At 26.4% G+C, this 20,892-nt stretch overlaps 1 protein-coding gene across 1 annotated transcript; it reads right to left on the reverse strand.

Moving 5' to 3' along the window:
- Positions 1 to 19,176: 19,176 nt before the first annotated feature.
- LOC112599744 (protein FAM166B) lies at positions 19,177 to 20,484 on the reverse strand. Its single transcript, XM_025346800.1, has 3 exons — positions 20,165 to 20,484; positions 19,870 to 20,020; positions 19,177 to 19,416 (listed from the first exon to the last, which is right to left on the reverse strand). The coding sequence occupies exons 1-3, from the start codon at positions 20,482 to 20,484 to the stop codon at positions 19,177 to 19,179; spliced, it is 711 nt and encodes a 236-aa protein (XP_025202585.1).
- Between the last annotated feature and the right edge of the window lie 408 nt (positions 20,485 to 20,892).

A 20,892-nucleotide genomic window follows, 5' to 3' on the forward strand; every position in this document is an offset into this window, starting at 1 on the left:
ACAATTTTAGCATTAATTAGCTTTATAAGAGTCTGATTACTCTTACGATAACATATTATAAAAAACAAAATGCCTTTTTTATATAAATTCTATAGTATAATCTCAGAAACTACTGTGAATTTTTTATTATGTAGATAATTTTTTGATAACGTATAAAAATATGGTTGTGTATGGAATTTTGTAATTCATTGTTAACAATAATAATGGCAAAATAATTTGGCTTATAAAAAAAAAAAAAAAAAAAAAAATAAATTAATAAATTGCCATAACAATGAATGATATTGATAGACAAATATTATTATATAAGTACAAACTGAATTCAAACAATTTTATCATTCTTATTAAAATCATATTTTTCATAAAAAAAAAATAAATACAAATACACAAACACGAGTATATTTTTAAAACCTTATTATCATAATTCAATCATACTATATATATAACATATAACTTCTACGACAATTTCAGAAATTGTTCCGCGAGATATCAGGAAGGTTTAAAGTGTATAGTTTGAACCATGTTTGAAAATATACCCAGTGCTATTTTCAATACGCCTAAAGCGGATTGCTCATATCATTAAAATTAGTTTAATATACCAATATACCATCAATGCTGCCGATTTGCCTGTGAACCGAAACACACTGATTATTATTATCGCTGTATTGTATATTTATTCATTTTTTCTGGGATGAACTTAGGTCATACAAATAGTTCTAAAGAACTTTTTCATACATGAAAATTTAACGCAATGTACGTCATTGTTTAACCGATACATTAATCACTTCACTCAGTAATTAATATCGTGAAAAATAGCAACAAACGCGTTTCAGATCCACATAGCAGGTATATGATAGCACGCAAACGCGTGTTCGGGATTACAAATTACCATCACCACGTTCATTGTCTCTAGTTCATATATATTATTATCTTATACAATATAAATATATAATAAACGTTTAAAGTACAATACGATAAATTGTTGTTATATCATACTTATACGGATACGACGCGGTCGCAATATAATAATAAATGTTCATAGGTACATATATTAGATGCTACTATACTAAGGATTGAATGACGCGTGTTCTCGAGAAATTTGCAGCGGCGGCGCCATGGCACGCGCTGTGCCGCAGTATCATTCCTGTGTAATAATATAGACAATACGGATTCATCCGAAAAAGGCGCGTTGCTCTTGTGCAGTGGTATTAACTAGTAATACATTATATAAATAACATACTCGCACGTGTGGCGTCTGTATAACTACGATACAACTACAATATAAGTACAGTAAAATAATATATCGTTCATATTATTATTTTTATTTTACTGTTGCGCGTGTTGCCGTGCGTGTGCACGTCGGTCGTCGCTCGCCGGTGTCGGACAGGTTTGCGGGCACGTGATGTAAAACATCAATATATCATTATCATTAATCATGTTATTATTTACACGTATATAATCACCGACTGCCAATGATTTTGATGTGATTCGAATACGCGACGCGTGCAATAAAACTGAACCAGTTCTTATAGTTGTATAGATTTTTTTTTCTTTTTTAATCAATATGTTAACAAGTTAACATCATCGCATTATTGTATTATTGGTATAATAGTATAACGCCGTATCGTCGACTTGTGAGATTTAGTAGTTCGTTATACCGTTTATAATAAAATACATAAGAAAACATAACACACCCGTGAAAGCTATTTTATTTGAAAAAGAACGATTCAAACTATCAAACAGCCGTAGACGAGAGACCAAATTTAAACATGAAGTAGAAGCGATGATATTAGTTATTTCGTAGGTTTGCTTTTATTTGTTGGACGTTTCATTAATACTAAGAAAGTTATTTCACTTTAAAATACACAAGAATAAAAAATATTTAAGCAATTACGACTTTTTTTTTTTATTAATGATATCAAACATAAAAAAAAAAAACACTACAACACACAAAGTGTTTTATCGTGTATAATATAATTAGTTTGATTTCTTAACCCAATTCAGTCCTTTTGACTGTTGCTGCTTCAATAGTTATTTTTTACAAAAGTCTGGTTTTATGCATAATCTTGTAATCACGTAACAACTGACATGGTATTGACATTAGATAATGTATAAGTTACAATGGTATTTTAAATAAATTTAATTTAAGATGTTATTAAATTGCCTATACTAAGCTCCTTATAAAGCTAGTATATACTATAATAGAGTTCTATTAATTATAGTGCATTATTTTGAGATCATGTTATATAAACAGTATACTAATACAGTTATGTTTATTACATTATATTATAGCAATTGTGCAAGCAAAGTAATGTAAAATAATTGTTTCATAACTCTTAATTAGTTTGTATGCAATGCTCATAATTTGACCATAATAGTTACTTAGATTTATAACTCGTTAAAATTTTGAATAAATAACATAAATATAAATTAAATATTATATAGATAAACTAAGCCAATAGGAAGGAAGGTTGGTTAAGTTAGGTATGAGTAAATGATTTTGCAATCATGTTATTGTTTATGTCACTTGTGCGTTTATCAATGATTATCAGTTAATATGCATATACACTAGAGTATGATACAATATTATTATGTCATTTTGTATACTTGTATAGGTATATCTAAAATGGATATTATAATTCACTTAACTTTGCGTATTTGCGTAGATATGAAAACTAAAACATCAAAATAACAACTAATAGTAAAATATATAATAAATAACCTGTAATTTAGGTTAGGCAACTTAATTCACATTTTTGTGTATTTAATTTTGCGTATATTAGGAGTTGGAATAGAAATGGTATATTCAATATTAATTATCAAAAATTTGTTAAAAGATAATAATAATATATTAGTTATGTGTATAGAATATTATGCATATACTCTCCCATTTATTTATTTTAGGATTCTAGATTTATAATTTGCCGTTCCGCTTATTATCATAAAAATAATTTTATTTTTATCTGTTAAATAATAGTATACCTAATCATAATAATGTACATACGTTACACACAAACGGTTGAAAATCTGACTCGGAAATATACTATAGTAGTACTTATTATAAACGGAAAAAAAATGTTTGTGCAAATTGAGCCTTGATTTTTAAATAATAGTTAAACATTTAAAATGGGTACAATTTTTGTATATTTTAAAAACCATTTAATATTTCCCAAAAAATGCACTATGGCGAGAAAATAAAATAAATTAGTGCACCCATCATATATATTATGTTTTGTGATTTTAATTTTAATAAAAAATAAAAATGATACGAAGATTCGTAATTATACAGGAAGTACGGTTTATTTTTTTTTAAATTTCAAAACAGAAAATTTATAAAATTATTTATTTTTAAATAAGCCTATACCTACTACAATTATTTTACAAGTGTTGCTATTTATCAATCAACTAAACTTAATATTTTATATTTTTATTTCGATTTCTTGCAATTTTTAACTTTGTTGTTTGTAATAATATCTTAATTTGTTATAATTTGTTCACCACAAGATGTATTATTTGTTGCCTGCCAATGAAATCCGGTTGTGTTAATAACCTACCTTTTTTTTTTTATTATCTGTTAATATATAGCCAGACTGATTTTACATTCGCCTATATATATTTACTTTTTATAAATTTAATTAGTATTAATATTTTTAAAATATTAATATTAATAATTAATTCTGTTAAAATAAATAACGGTTATCTTTTATTGATTTTAAATTAATTAACAAAAATATTTATTGTAATTAAAATACGTTAATATAATACTATTAAATAAATATATTTATAAATAGGATATAAAATATAAAATTACTGTATTCTAATAAATAATAAAAACACTATCAGTATTTAATAGTAAAATGATTCATCTGTGATCATTGTAGGGCATCTAAATATTTTAAATATTCTCTCAAAGTCAAAAATCAAATACGTTATTTAATCCTCCAAACAGACAAATAGCGAGCCATAATTCCATATTAATATGATGTTATTATATTATATTGTACGCAGCGAGTGTATTTCGAATTTCGAATCTCTTTTGTCCGCGGCCGCATCAGCACACGTGTTTGAACACTGAATATATTGTATTGAATTAAGTCGATAAGAGGGTTTTGATGGGAGGGGATGAACTTAGGAAAAAAAACTAGAGAGAAAAATAAATCTTAATCACATGTATAATCCTAATTAATTATACCCGTTAGAGTTATTACGCCATACGTGGGTGTCTTGGTGCGCAACATCCCAGTAAAGCGTTCGTCGTAATAATGTTTAATTACGTGTCATATACGGTTTTGATAAATATGAGTTTCGTCTTAGTGTCTTACACACGTTGTTAGCGATGGATAATTAATTCACAGGTGTCGGGGGTCATTAATAACTGTTCGAATGGCAAAATACCCCGTACATAGGCCATGTAGGAGAAACCAATATAGGCAACAGAACAATAACGCGCGTCAACGGCTGCAGTCTTTTGTTCTTCAACTTATAACCAAATACATTGTGGTATTATAGGCATATTTATAATACTATATGATTTCATAATGCTCCGGTCTACATCACACGTATGGTTAGGTACAATGAAAATACAATGAAAATCAAGGCCTTTTTTTTTTGATGTTACATTAATTTTTATTCAATAATAATAAACAACTAGTTTCTATTTTTTATGTTAAGAGTAACATTATAATGATAATAATAATATTACAATATTAAAATCATAACATAATAATACACATTACTTATATTTTTATAAGTCACAACACTTCAAATGTTTATTATAAACACCGTACCTCCTCCCAGATTTCAATCAAATGTAATAAATTATTATTAAATCGGATGTATAAGTATTATATACCCACGGTGAAATAAAATATAATATGGTACTTAACTGGTATAAATATGATACACAGTGTTAATATAGTATTATAGTATATGATGCTTTAGATTGTTATGTATCATCTATTCATAGAGAATTGTTATTATTACGTTATAGGTATAATATGATTTTGAAAGTAAATTGTAATTTACATTTTAAAAGTTATGAATATACTTGAAAACTGTTAAGAAAAACGAACGGATAACCTCTTATGGGCTAAATTGATTTAGCTGCAGCTTAACCACAAAAAAAAAAGTAATAAACACATTGTACGTTAAGACAATGTGCGAGACTTTAAGATAACCGACGCGGGATTCAATTGCGGTTTGTCCGTTAGGGACCAACGACCGAATTGTTTTCCAAATCATTTACTGATATATTATGCGTGTTTTTATGGAACACCCTATAATACTGTATCGTGTGGTTTTAGAATTTTTCGTGGTTGAGCTCGTGTACCCTGTTGTCGGTAAAAAGATTTTGAAATAAATCTATGTTATTTATGGGTTTATAGAGCCCAGACTTTGATGTTCATTAAAAATTAAAAAGGCGATTAAATTATTATGGATTGAAAAACATGGACTAAAATACAATGAAATATTCAATATAATATTATGCTTTTAAAATCTTAAAAATATCGAAAAATATTTATTATATAACTAGAACTTTGTGTTATCAATGGTAAGTATAAATACATAAATATTGATTTTTGATTATAATAGGTATTAAGATTTGTCTATGTATAATAGTCATAAAATTAGAATTATTAAAATTACCGTTGGTTGGGTTACCTGGTACTCGGTATACACGTGTTTGAGAACAATGAAAAACTATCGAATTTAAAAAAAAGATTTTGAACGGATATCTAATGATCCAAAGCCAGTAATATTTCGTAATAATTACGATAAATTAATAAATTATGCATTTCAATGAAACAATATTATGAGTATACGGCGTGGTGAATAGGCAATTTAGGCACACCACTGTGTTATATTATATATTGTTCCTTATTTATTACATCAATAAATCAATAATTAAAATCATTATTAAATTTATTATTTTAAAGCTATGTTAAATTTATAATATAAAATATTATATAGATATAAATTATATTCATTATATGTGAAAAATAAATGTTTATCTTTTTAAATTAATATCTTTCACATTTTATAAAATTATTATCAATTATAAATCTATAACGCTTAAAACGGTTAAAATAATTAAATTAAATTTAAGATTACCAAGTATAAGTTATTTATTTAAAAATTTTTAGAATACTATCAATTACCAAGTTTTATTTTTAATTAATAATGTTTTTATAAATTTAACATGTATATGTGAATAATCTAAAGAACTTGAATTTTTATTTCCAGTGAATATAATTTATATCGTAACTAAAACAAATGTAACAATAATAATAATAATAATAATAATAATAATAATATTAATAATAAAAAATGTCTTTTTTCAATATTGAAATATCTGAAATACTAATTTTTTGTTAGTTTTGCTCGAATATACTATTTTTTATATTCTATAGAAACATATTTACAAATTAAATAAAATACTCATAATGTACCACTTGTTATTTATATAACTGCAGTTTTATTTAATTGTATACATAAATTAATATTATTGTACATTTTTCTTACCTAATGTTTATATTGAATTTGATTATCAAATTGTATCTATATGGTAGCAATATTGACTTATATTAATTGAAAATATTTTTTTGGGTTAGATTATGATCGAGAAACAGGAATGAATGACCTATCTATAAAATATTATTATCTATTTTAATAATATTTATTAAATTATTTATTAGGTACCAACCTACAATAATATTTCATGAATTAATAACTGTTTTTTTAAATTAATTAATAGTGTTTTAGATTTAAACAATAGGTATAACGGTTCGTTAGCGATAGATATACGCCTATACACCAAGATCACTCAATAGTGAATTTCTGTAGGCGTAGGATGATATTATTTTCACAGATCAGCATTCAATAAAAACCATTTATTTATGAGTTAAAACACAACCGGACGAGAACGAAACAGTTTGAATGTAAATTACACCACTTTAGTTCATCGTACAAAATCAATGTCTATAGTACACAATAATACAAATCTAACCCACGTGATTCGACACCTCTATAAAATTGGTCCCTATTAGAAACAAACCGCAAAAACCACACCCGACCCGACGATGTACATATACGCCGCACGTAACCACGTTGGAATATTCTTCGTTTACACCTTAAACGTTTATTCCACCAATATTCTTGATTACTTTTACACGTTTGTAGTGTGGTCCATAATTATGTATTATATCATGAATGATCATTTTTTATTATTATTGTAATCATCCTCATCCGTGTGTTGTTGTTTCGATTATACAAAATATCACGAGTGCGTTAATATATAATTGTAGTTAAATTTTTCCGATTGCATAGTTTAAATATTTTGAAGTGAATTTACTAATTGTTTAATCAATTATTCGAATGGAATTTAAACAAGCTTTATAACACATTATTATTTGTGTAATAAATAATTGTAGTAACGGGACTTTCAATTTCATATAGAATAATAATGATTGATGATTAAATTTTGTTGTAATACATAAGTACCTTTTAAATTTTTAATCGTAGTCAATACCAATTATGCGTACTTAAATTAGATTTACATAACTTTTGTGAAATATTGTTTGAAAGTTATTGTATTACTTTGTTTATTTATTAAACATTCAAATAATGCCGTTTACTAGCAAGAATCCAATGAACACAATATTAACAAAAAATTGATTCAGTGTGTTTATATTTATCATACAATAAGCTCAGCTTGTAATTTTATTTTTTATTTGAAGATATTTATTTTAAACATATTAATAATATTTAAAATATTTTTAATACCTAATGTTATGATAAATTATATTTACACTTTTTTAAATACAACAATTTACAAAAAAAAAAAAAAATTATAATTTTAGGTTAATAAATATAGTAATCAGTATAGAAAGTAAATTTATTTTTTAAATTAAAATTAAAAGTTACTTAAAATAATAAATTAATTTATTTGACAAAAATAAATTTGATTTAATACCTACGTTATTTATTATAACGACTATTGTAAAAATAAAAACATATTGAGAATTGAGTTGCTTTATTTTTATACGATTGTTAATTTATTATATTTAAACATTTTTTGTTTAAACAATAAAACTAGTTTTATAAATTTCTTAATGGATGTTTGACTAATAATTTGTAATAAGTACTAAAGTACCTACCCATTCGAAGACATTTTGAGTGAAGCCAAATGTATACAATGTATAATCAATATTAAGTGAAATTTTATTAAGCTTTAGAAGTTTGTTTAAATTGATTTTTGAATTTTCTATTTTATACAAAAGATGGTTTTTGTTCTTAATTGTTAGCGTATTTCATATGATAAAATGTATGATGAGGAATGAAAGTAAGTAAGTAAAAGTAATTATAAACAAATTGTTACAAGGAGGTTTTTTTTTGTTAGAATTCCATTTTAGTATTATAATTATATAATCATATTATATATAATCATATTTTTATGGTGTTCCATTTATACAAGGAAGGTATTAGTAAATAATAACTAAAACCAGAATGTCTTATAAACTGTTCCTGCAATAATGGCTTTGAAAATGAATTACTTATTTCTGTTTAATCTTTTGTAATTTTGTGTATTTAAATAGTTGAATAGTTAATAATAGTTAATATTTAATAGTAAACATTTTTTGATATATATATGATGTGTAAAAATATAGCCAATTCAAATTAATAAGATAAACACTTTAATTCTAGATTAAAAAAAGATGATTTAAATTAAAAACTTAACAGTCACTTTAAAAATGTAAGTAAGCATATAAAATAAACTATATTGTTATTTAGAAATGGAAAACAATTCACCTTAATTTTAAATCTGGTAGTATATTCATTGTATTTTATGATAGAACGCGTGTTCAAATATTGTTTATTTAAGCATCACTATAAAAAAAAAAAAAAAAGAAAAAAATGAGTCGACATTAATTTGTGATTGCCTTCTTATTATTGTTCGACAATTTCAGCTACGCGGTTTGAGGTATTGTTGAAAAAATGTTTTTGTACCGAGCTTCGTCTTGTATATTGTTCACCCTCCAAGAAAAGGAAGTTAATGTAGTATGGTATAAATATAATTTCGAAATTGTAGAACGTCGAATGAAAGAAAAAAAAAACAAAAACACAAACACAAACCACGGAACGACAGATGAGTAGGTATAATAATATATACTGCAGCACTACTGCGAGTATATGTTTATTGTAAATGGACGAATGAGGTACCTATATTATTAAATTACACGAAATCTCGAAGAGATTTATATGGATTCAAATCCTTCGTTTAAGTTGTTGGAATTGCTACGAAATTCTTAATGTGACATCCGTATAGTCCCATCAGACGTCTAGGCCGAGTGTCCCCAAACTACTTCAGTGGCGACTGTCGCCAGACCCTTTTCTAGTCTCGCCGTTCCATGTTCGCATTCGGCAAGACTACATTGCGTATATATATAAATAATATTTATATATATAGGTGCAGGTACTCTTTACATTTGATCTTGAGTAGACGACGCCATCACCGTCGGTCGTCTGAGTAAATTAACTACGGAGGGGGTGGGTCGAAACCCCAGCGCGGAATGTGTGCCAGTGATGTACCAAAACACAGAGAAAAAGGCGCCAAAAATGACATTGTTTTGTCCCTTATAGCTTATGATATATAGTTACATGAAACGTATAACGTCGTTATATATAATGTTTAATAAGGTGCAGCTGTAGTTTTTACGAAATAACACGCGTAATACACAAACATATTATAATATTGTGTTCTATCGAAATATTTTTTCTAAATCATTCTGTATACACTAATGCGATTTTAAAAAAAGACTAAAAAAAAAAATAGTAAAATTAGAATAAATTAATTGCATTTTGTAAAATAATACAAAATTTAAAACATTTCGGATCTAATATCAAGAAAATTTTATTTATAAATTTTAGCAGACAACATTCCGTTCGATTCAAACGTAAAAAGAACAAAATGATAGTTTTGAATACATTTTTCCGTGTAATTCAATTCTAATAATTCTATACTAAAAATTTTGTTTAAGAAGAATTCGATTAAAAAAAAAAAATTGTTAACTACAGAAATTCTTCTATATTAAGTATATTAAGCATACATTACAGGCGTTTACACAGATGAGGAAGGTATTGGCTATAGATAATGGTATGTTTTTATAATTCCAAATGTCTGTTGCTTTATTTGTGTTGAAATGTTTTTATATTTTTCGTTTACTTTAATATGCAAGAAAATTAAATATTAAAATACGGATATTATTTTGCATGTTATTTTTGATTAGTTTTAATTTTTAAGGTTGTTTATTAAGTATCAATAACCATTTGAAAAACTTGTTACGATTTACCTTAACTTAGACATTCAAATTGTTATTTCTGAACTAAAAATATAACCATAAAAGATTTGTTTTGATTTAGTAGTTTAAATAAGTTATGACTGTATAATATATTCAATAATATATAATACTTCTATATTAACTTATATTATTACTTAATATTTATATTTTAAATATGAGACTTAGTAAAAAATAATATTTGTTGAGTATTAATGCAATTTCAGTTGTTAACATAATGAGTGTTAATGGAGGCTATGATCCCACAGTAAACTTTGAAATTAATAATTTTATTTCATTAAAAAATCCTGAGAACTCCATTGGTAGGGATTGTATGTAATACAGTAAAGTACATTCGCGCGTTAACATCCGTCTGAAATTCGAAGCGATACATTCGAACACTACTCATATGGCATATATTTACATACCTAATATTTCTATACATATATAAAAATATATTGTATAAGATGACATAAACCCCATTTTGTACGTGGTTGACAGCCGGAATGTTTTGCTTTTGTACGTTTAGTCGGGGCGGGAAGAAAACAGGTATTTCTGGATAATAACGGAATATAATACACAAAATCCATAATAATAGTCCGATATTCCGACGATTATGTATATATCCATTAAATAATAAAAAAAAAGATAATAATTAAATGTGTCAAATGTTTGTGTATATTTTTTTATACTCGTCAGATATTATAAAACGTAGTTACCTACTGTATTTATTTTATTGTCTGAGTTTTATTATTATTGTAATACGGCACCTATGAAAATTATGTACGTTGGGGCAACATGTTGGGTCATATTGGATTAAACTACTGGAAGACGCTCGTTTCTACATAGCTAACATAATATAATGTTATTATGAAATATATTTATTTATTATTCTTAAAATTTTATATAATATGTTCATATCTTAACAGCTCAAAGCTGTACGTGTATACGATTTTGAATTACGTATTTTCACTTTGGAGTTTGGGTTGTAGGTGGACAAATAATAATTCTCTGTTCACTAGTAAGTTATTTAAATCTATATAATGTGTATAATGTATATACTTACAGTTAGTATACATGCTATTAGTAAACTAAATAAAAAATGATGTAATAAGGCAGCAACTTAATCATTATAAGTTTATTTTTTTTTAAATATCGGAATAAAACGATTTACGTCATTATAGTAGATACAAATCGTTTTTGTATCGTTAATATGTGTTGATAATATAAAAAATATATTGGTACAACTGTTTATTTTTACAAAATAATAATTTATTCTATAGCTTTATAAAAATTGATGTTTTATTGTTGTTTACTGACATAATTTTGAAGAAAAATTAGTAGTGAAATTATAATTGAAAATATATTAATATTTAACCCTTTAAAGATTTACTGAAAGTTAGGTAAAATAATACGTTGAGTTTTACATACTATTATTTCGTTTTTTATTTTTTTTGTTATACAAAATGTCATATTTATCTGATATGTTATACAAAAATGTATAGTCATTAGTCAAGTTTTGTTAATTTTCTTGCGTTATATACTCGTATTATGATCGATGTGTAAATTAGAATTCTTTTGAATATTTTAGAGTAAAAATATAAATAACTGTTAATTTAATTAAAGATATTTTAACGATAAAATTGTATATTACATTGAACACAATAAATTGGCAACTACATTATTTACTAGGTAGGTACAATAGGTGCGTTAAAAATTACGTCGATTATTGCTTACTGACTACTGCGCAAGCAATTTAACGCGTATTTAAAAAGTTAATGACTTAAGTGGCTTAAGCAATAATTGAGTCTAAAAATATGTATACACAATATAATTTATAACCTAAAGTGATAATCAACACTTAATGTTTATTAGCCAATTAAATGATAAATGATATACATAATACCTATGTGATTTCTTTGGCGCAAAAAATGGTTGCGACATCATTTTGAACTTTCTGTGTGCAGTTTGGTGCGCTGATACGCTGGTATGTAGTGCTACAAGGTTACTATGTATATAATTAATTATATGATGATTTGTTTACGGGTGTGGCAAGAAGTCATTCCTGCTGGTTCTAAATGTATCGTTGACGTTGTACGGCAGCTATAGATATGACGATACATACAAGATTATATTTTTTTTATTAACATTAAGGCTGTTTTAGAATAATTAGTGTAATGGTTGGAAGTACTGTTGTTATAGAATAGCACGCTGTAAATTGAATGAAATTACACTAAAGTAATTAAAAAAAATTAAGTATAACGTTTTTTATCAACATTTAAATGTTATTTATGGTTTATTGGAGAGTTCATTTTATTACGCATTATATTGAAAAGCTGGACATTTGATTTAATATTATCATATAGCTAAGAGTATTTAATAATATATTAATATATATAATTAAATAGCATAGTTGAGTTATTAGCTAAGTTGTAATGTTCAAAGTCAGAAATTTTAATTTTAAATGAACATAACAAAATATTTTTTATCATATTATCAGTATAGATAGTTAATAAATATATTTAAGCCGGGCTTACAAAATATAAATTATACTACACCATGTAGTATCGCTTGCATATAGGTTAAAAAATGTTGGTAACACGTTAACTTCAATTGAATATATTTACTCTTCATGACATGTTCACATGATGTAGCGTGAATCAAGTTTTTCATTTAAGCAAAACCATATTTATAGTTACTATAATTATAAGAAATTTTTGTTATTAAAATATTTCAAAACGATTATTGTAATCTTTTTCCCTAATCTACGCATAAGATTTATATTTTAAATAATTTTCAAGTTAAAATTTTAATAGATAGTTTAGGGATTGTACTATTGTAGTAATGCTATTGCTTGATACCTTGGTTATAAAAGTTTGTTTTCCAAGACTTCAGTGGGGTTATAAGATTTTTTTTTATTTGTTGAATATTGTAACATAATATATAGGTAATCATTCAAGCCAAAATGTTGATCTTAGGGTGCTAAAGTAACGAACAATCCGAAGTTACGTTGGTATTAAAAATCATCTTGAAGGGTGTCAACTGTCAATCAGATAAAATAATTCATATTATGTACTCCTGTAGGACGTATGTCAAATTATTTAACCAAAGTAAGGGGTTTACTTGGAGATTTTGATTAAACTCAGGAATTTTTTCCTGTTTTATTTTTCAAGAATTTTGTCTGTTTATAATTTGATTTTTAGAATATAAATAGATAGCTACTACATACATATATACTAATAATTTTTACATTTTACTTCATTAGTATTTGAAAATGAAATTTTCATTTATGCTTAATATAAATAGGAAGTGATAAAAAATAGATTACATAAAAAGTATTTGATACATAAATATATGTGGTGTATGTAATTTTAAAATGTAATTTTTAATACTAAACACTATTTCAATTTTTAGCTTATTAAAACACTCATAATTATGTGGGTACATAAATTTTCATTAATGCAATATTCGATATATGCAATAATATCGATTTTCATTTTGTTGATCACATTAAGGGGTGTATGTCATCACTCATCGCTATATATTTAGATGACTTATATTTGTACGACACCACGTGTTCACGTGTTTAATTCCGATGAATTATATTGGGTAGGTATATACTATTACAAAACTAATCAAATTATGACTCAATAGTCAATGTTTGATTAAAGGTAATTCAATCGTGCAAAAAACCAATAAAGTATAGTTTATGTTATGAACCTCAATGAGTTCATTTAATTAACTTAATTGATGTCTATATGAACTGTTTATAAATGTATTATGAAATAGTATTAGGAGGTAAAGTCGTGTTATATTTTTAATTTATAACTGTTATGTGCTATAAGAAATTACAAAACATTATTCATTTTAGTGACTATGGTGTATACAATAGAATTTTTCTTCATCAGTTCAAGCTGGCATTTAAATCTCGGTATTTAAATAAAAAACGGATTTGTAATATTAATGTAGAACAATATGGGATAACAACTAACGATGATTTAGGGCACGTTAGGATTTTATTTAAATTCGATACGATCGTCTAAATAATACATAACGCTAGTGAGTAATGTATCTATACATAAAAATACTCGAGTGTTCTATGCGTTTAAAAATCGCCCTCGTGTTTTACACCTTTGAACTCAATAATATATGTTCTAATCACCGTCACTAATCGTCCGAACGGCACCTGGGTCTGATGCATACCAGTACCAGAAATACGTGATTTTTGACAGATAACCAATGAAATCCTCCTGTATTTTCGTATATATATTATATTATATACACTATAATTTTCGTCTGTATATACCGCGGTCGGGGTGGCTCGAGTAAACTACAGACAAATTCGTGTGTGCCACTATGATGTTTGGGTATAAATAATAATAATCATAATAATGAAAAAAAAAGCAGAAAAAAAACGTCTAAAACTTTGTATTTCGATCCGGTTAGTCGTTCACGATTTATTATTTTTTACTCCTCGCATAAGATAATGCGTGCTGTGATCCACCGTAAAATTACCAGTGTCGACCCCACTAATCATGGACACATCACACAAACACACAAACACACACACACACATATATAGACACATCACTGAGTTTCGAATACTACTAGAAATATGTGTAATATTATGTTATTATATAAGTGATTCATCGGAACTCGTGGTGAGTGCGCATTTGTCTATTGTTTTTTATGCTCGGACTCTATCGACACGGCATCCAACAGTGAATGTTTTTTTTTTTTTTTTTTTTTATTGTCTGCCTCGCTTTAAAATTGTTATTAAGAAATATTGTAATTAAAAAATTAAAATAAATACATTGCTTGAAGTTATTGACAGGAAATGTTTTCTAATAATTAAACCACATGGTTAAAATAATATTATAACTAGTTAGTTCTCTGCTGTGCGAACAAATAAGCTTTTTTACTCACATAAATCAATAGAAAATGCACGTGTACGTACATAAAATGATAACGTATGAAAATATATGCATAATATAGTATATTATTATACTTGTTTAGTTGTTTATGTTATAAAAAAAAGAAATCAGGACTAAACAAAGTACCTGCAGTAAAATAAAACATTATTTAATTTTAAAATAATGAAATAAGTAATGTTTTATTTTATTGCTATTTTTCCAAGGATTATATTTTATGTATGTATAGTAGAGACTTAAACTTACATCGATATAGTTATCTATAGATTTTATACTTTATATAATGTATTTATTTTTCTATATATTTAAAGAAATAATCAAAATCAACAACAATTTTACTTAGCGTCCCGTGATTTTCATTTTTAAATAAAATAATACTTCATCGGGGATTGATATGATACAGCACTATAATTTTTTATATAACGTCACTTTAAGTATCGACATTCTGATTCAAGAATAGAAAGATTCTTATATCGATTATGTGACAAAATAATTTTTATTTTTGAAATAATAAACTAAAAATACAGTTCGATTTTAGTGTACTTTTAAACAAGCATAACATTGCAAACTTGTACGATAAAAGTACATAATATTCTATAGTCATAAAAATTTACGACAGTCTCATAAAATATAATATCTTAATATCTGTAAGCCTGTGATGGTCGTGTAACCTCTGAGCAACTAGATAGTTTTCAATAAAAGTGTCAATAGATTCCTTAAGACTCGTAGAGTGTTAATAGTTCATTATTTTAACTCCTACAAGTTACTGTAAAGTAGTTCACACATAAATTTAGTTTTGCCTCTTGAAAAACTAATATTTTTTTGCTTATTTAAATGATTTTTATTGGTTATAGATTTTATTACTATTATGATTAGTTTCAATAAGGTATTATTCATAAAATATTTACAAGTATATTATATGTACGAGTATTTAAAAAAAAAATCTTAAAATCAAATATTTATGAAAATAATTACTTACAATAATTATCACTCTTATAATTAGTAACCAATAACCATGAATTGCTTTTTTAATGTAAATACTTCAAAACGAATTCCGATCTTATTAACTATATTGGATTTAATTTTCCTTTTAAAAAATTGATAAATATGCCTTTAGTTTTTGGAATTAACATCAAAAATACGCCCAAAAATTAAGGAGTAGAAATTCATAAATTTATTCATCGTAATCGTAGTGTTTGTATTATATATTTCAACTTAAATAAAAAATAAAGCTATTGAGAGATATAGATTATTTTTAATCCGATCGAAATTGGGTTATACAGCTAGTATATAATATATATATATACATAATTGATCTTAAGGTTTAGATACTTTTCTATAATATGTGAAATTAGAGGTACAAATTATCATTATATACCTTAATATAAATAAATAAATACTCGAAGTGTGTATTAATGAACGTGTGAAATTCTCCATCATGATAGTTTAACGGAAGAGAAATAATGATGTACCTAATAATATGTATAATAAATGCATTATACAAACATAATTTTCTTTATTGCATACCTGAATGTACTTATTATTGTAATTGTAATAGAATTGGACGTGTTAAATAAATTAACTCATTTTAATAAGCAATATGCAACATATTAAAAAAATGTCAGAATCGTTTTCGAAGTAACTGTATAACGACTTGTAGAGTATGAAGCTGTGTAACTGACTAAATATTATAATAAATAATAATATATTTCTATACTATTACAGAGATTTAAGCGTATGTTGGTCTACTGGCAATTATTTTCGTTTAGCTAAATTTCGAACGATACCTAGCGTCAATTATCTTTTAAAGTATGTGTTAATAAACATACCATATCGAATTTAAATACGTAATAATTCCACAAGCGATGGAATGCAGAATAATGCATATTTATTGAAGATCGGTTCTGGATGAAAATCCAGTCTTTATAGACGATGCGCGACGGTGGTGGTACGATGCCGATCGATCAAACGTCGAAAAACGTTTATTGTAGACGAGCGATATAAAAGTTCGATGTACGTAATGATACACCTAGAACAGTACCTTATAGCAATACGCAAAGGAAATTATTCAAAATTTAATATTATGTTGCTGACCGTACGTATTGTGATCGAATAATATATATAAAATAATCATACATGTTTGATAAGTGTGCGTATACGACAAACCGCGGTCTCTACAGTCCGTCATTATAATAAGTAATTACATATATTTGTTGTTTATTACGAATGGTATGGACGGACGTCCTATACACAAATCCAGAAGCGGTTGCTCGCAAATGTCTGCGGGCTACCGTATACGATAATAATTTTGTACCTACGTATTACGCCGCGTTGTGTACAGTCCATGTACTCGTATCGAACGCGACAGTAATAATCACATCCTCATCGCCCACACTTATACCGGTGCACTGTGTGCAGTAAATAGTAATCAGCTCGGTCATCCCGGAGCGAAAACAACATCACTAACACTAGTAATAGTAATAATAACCAAAAAAGAATAAGTCCCACGTGGCTAAATAAATGTAGACGTGCTCCATACGCTGAAAAAATATATTATTTTCATATCTCTGCGCATGTTCCACAGGCTTTTGATGGAAAACAAGAATTTATTTAGCCATGAAGTCTCACACGTTTTTTGTCAAACATAATAATGTCACGTAATATAATATACGATGGTCGTGTCAACCGGGCTGTATTGCATGCACCCGAGGTTACGCACACAGACACGTGCGTGTGACGTGTAAGCACGAGTGTGTGTGTAATGATTATATTTTTTTATTTATTATTTTCAATAGTGTGTGACAGGCGAGTGATACTATAGTGGTGATAGGACATCGTAGGGACGGCGCGTGGAAAAATCCGACCGAGTGAGCTCTCGACGACCTCCGTGGTTATAATAGGTATAATATAGTTTATTTCGACTGTAGCATGCGCATGAAAACCCAAAATGGAAATAATGAAAATCGATTTAAGACACGTCGTTGTCGCATTATTTTATTTATATTGTCGCGAGGTGCGCAAATCGGTCGATGAAAAAAAACCAAATTGCTGTGACGGATTATACGAACGATGTGTTTATATTGTATGCCTACTGCACACGTGATCTTTGCACGCTTGGTCTGTTTGTTCCAAGCCCTGAGACGCATAATAGAGGTCAATCGATGACCGGACCAGGCCGAGGTGCTGTCACGTGTGAATCCTTGTTACAATATTGTCACATTCGACTGGCACAAACGTCAATCGAAGTGTCATTACAGTCCGATGGATTCGTCTCGGTAGTAATGTACAAGTGTCGCCGGACGCGTGCGCTCCACGTGCTGTCCGGGAAAGTTGTGATGGAATTTCCAATAATCGACCAGACAAAGATGGTATTATAATTTGTATGGGTAATAACGATGATACCGAGCTGTTGTTAATAGATTAATAGTAGCAAACACTGATTTTCTATAAAAAATCAATATATTTGTGGTACATTAATCGTTAGATTAATATATAATATACATATTATATTTAGATGAATTACATAAGTACTTACAACAATAAATTATGTTTTCTGTAGGTTAGGTTACCTAACCTAACCTAGTTCTGAAGCTGACAATACTGTGATCAAAATTTTTAAAATTATGTTGATAGAAAACTAACGTTTAGTATGTATAGCGTCTATCAAAGATTTCTGAGTAAGTACTGTAAATGCATATACATATAAATAAAAATATATATATATATGTATTACTTTTTATTATTATCTTCTATACCGATAATAATGTTTTATGCTCTCTTTGAATAATATACGTATTAACTCTATACTTCTAAAAACCATAAAATTAAACGTAAATAGATGTTTTTTCCATGTACTTATTTTTATTAAAAAAAACATTTATAGTATTATATATTTAGTACCTATTTCAATATTATTATTTCGTAGAATGTAATTTGTGTTTTTCATACTGGTCCGTAAATATATCTAGCGCTTCATTAGTGGCAGGAGTATATGATTGACCAAATTGAAGGAATAAATTTGGTACATGTCCTGCATAACCAGCCATAAATTTTTTGTGAGGATTTCCGTTTTCCAAAAAATAAGGTGAATCGCTAGGTGGAATTGGCAAGGTTGGTTCGTATTGTTCTTTGAATAATTTTACTCCTTCAAAGTTCTATAAAATGTTTTAATAATATTTTATTCAATATTATAAACAATATGAATAATCGTTTCAATTTGGTATTTTATACAAAAAAAAAAAAAAAAATATTAAATTAATATATTAATGAAATATATATGTAGGTACATAATCTATAGAATAAATGTAAAAATCAATGATTAAAAAAACTAAGCAATTCAACAGTCGAATAAAAACATTTAAAGAACATTTACTAAATATTGTTTATTCTAAAATTAAGTAGAAACCTTTTAATAATATAACAACACAAAAAAAGTTGTTTTGGATATCATAAGTTTTTACTGAAAATTTGTTGAAACTCTTGAGTTTAATTAGTTAATTTACTATAATATTACAATAATAATATAGTATTACATTTAAAAATAATAATAAAAAAACATTTAAACGTTTCCGTGTATTAAAATTTTATTACTGCAGTTTTTACTTTACCTTTTTAAACGGATGTGTATAATTATTGGTATCTTTAATATTCTTATCAAATTTCTTAGAATATTCTTGTGTCTGTTCACATTGTGGACACACACATGAATTTTGTATTTTCACAAAATTGTTGATTCCCAGAGTTGCATCCACAGTAAATCTTATTTAACAATAGACATATTAAAAATATAATTCTATAATTTTTATTAAAAATATAATAATAACCATTAGGATGCCTTTTTTAATGAATATTGCTAATATTGGGAAACAATAATTTATATTATTTGAAAATATTTATGTATACTTTTTTCCACATAAGAAATCATATTGAGGTACATATCCAGCATAACCTGGTATTATATCAGTAGTATATTTGCAACTTCTAGTTTCGCATCGCTTATTTATGGATTCCTTTTCTTCAAGAGTACAAAACGTATCATCATGGACGTTACTAAGATCACTCAGTACTGGTATATTAGATCGGCTAATTTTTTTGTCAAAAAATAAATCGTGAGTTAATTTTCCATAACTTTGACCATAGTGAAATTTGTAACCTGGAACATATCCAGCGTATCCAGACAAATAATGTGGTTGAGGTGGTAAAATCTTTTTGATAGAACCCATGATAAACTGTAATTCGATTAAGTTAAATAGTTTTAAGTATAACTAAAGACTAAATTTATGAATTAATCAAAATTTAATAACTATATTATAAAACCATGACAACTTTAATCAATAGATGTGAACAATTAAGCATAAATAATTTTTTTAATTTTCTACAATAATCTAGACCTAAGACCTAGGCCATTTTAACGCAAAAAAATATGTCATTTAAATTATGTCCTCCGTAATTTTAATGAGTATAAATTTAAATAATTTTTAATCATACAATTTTTATTAAATGATTTGGTCTAAAATTATAAAATATATTGTATTGTTAGAATTAGTTTTTCTAAGTTATGTTTTAAAATATACGGATAATCATTAAAATAGATACTGAAAATATTAAACTAACTCAATTTCGACTTAAAT

Source organism: Melanaphis sacchari, unplaced genomic scaffold (genome assembly GCF_002803265.2).
Source record: "Melanaphis sacchari strain LSU unplaced genomic scaffold, SCAv2.0 Contig0_pilon_pilon, whole genome shotgun sequence".
NCBI classification, from domain to species: domain Eukaryota; kingdom Metazoa; phylum Arthropoda; class Insecta; order Hemiptera; family Aphididae; genus Melanaphis; species Melanaphis sacchari.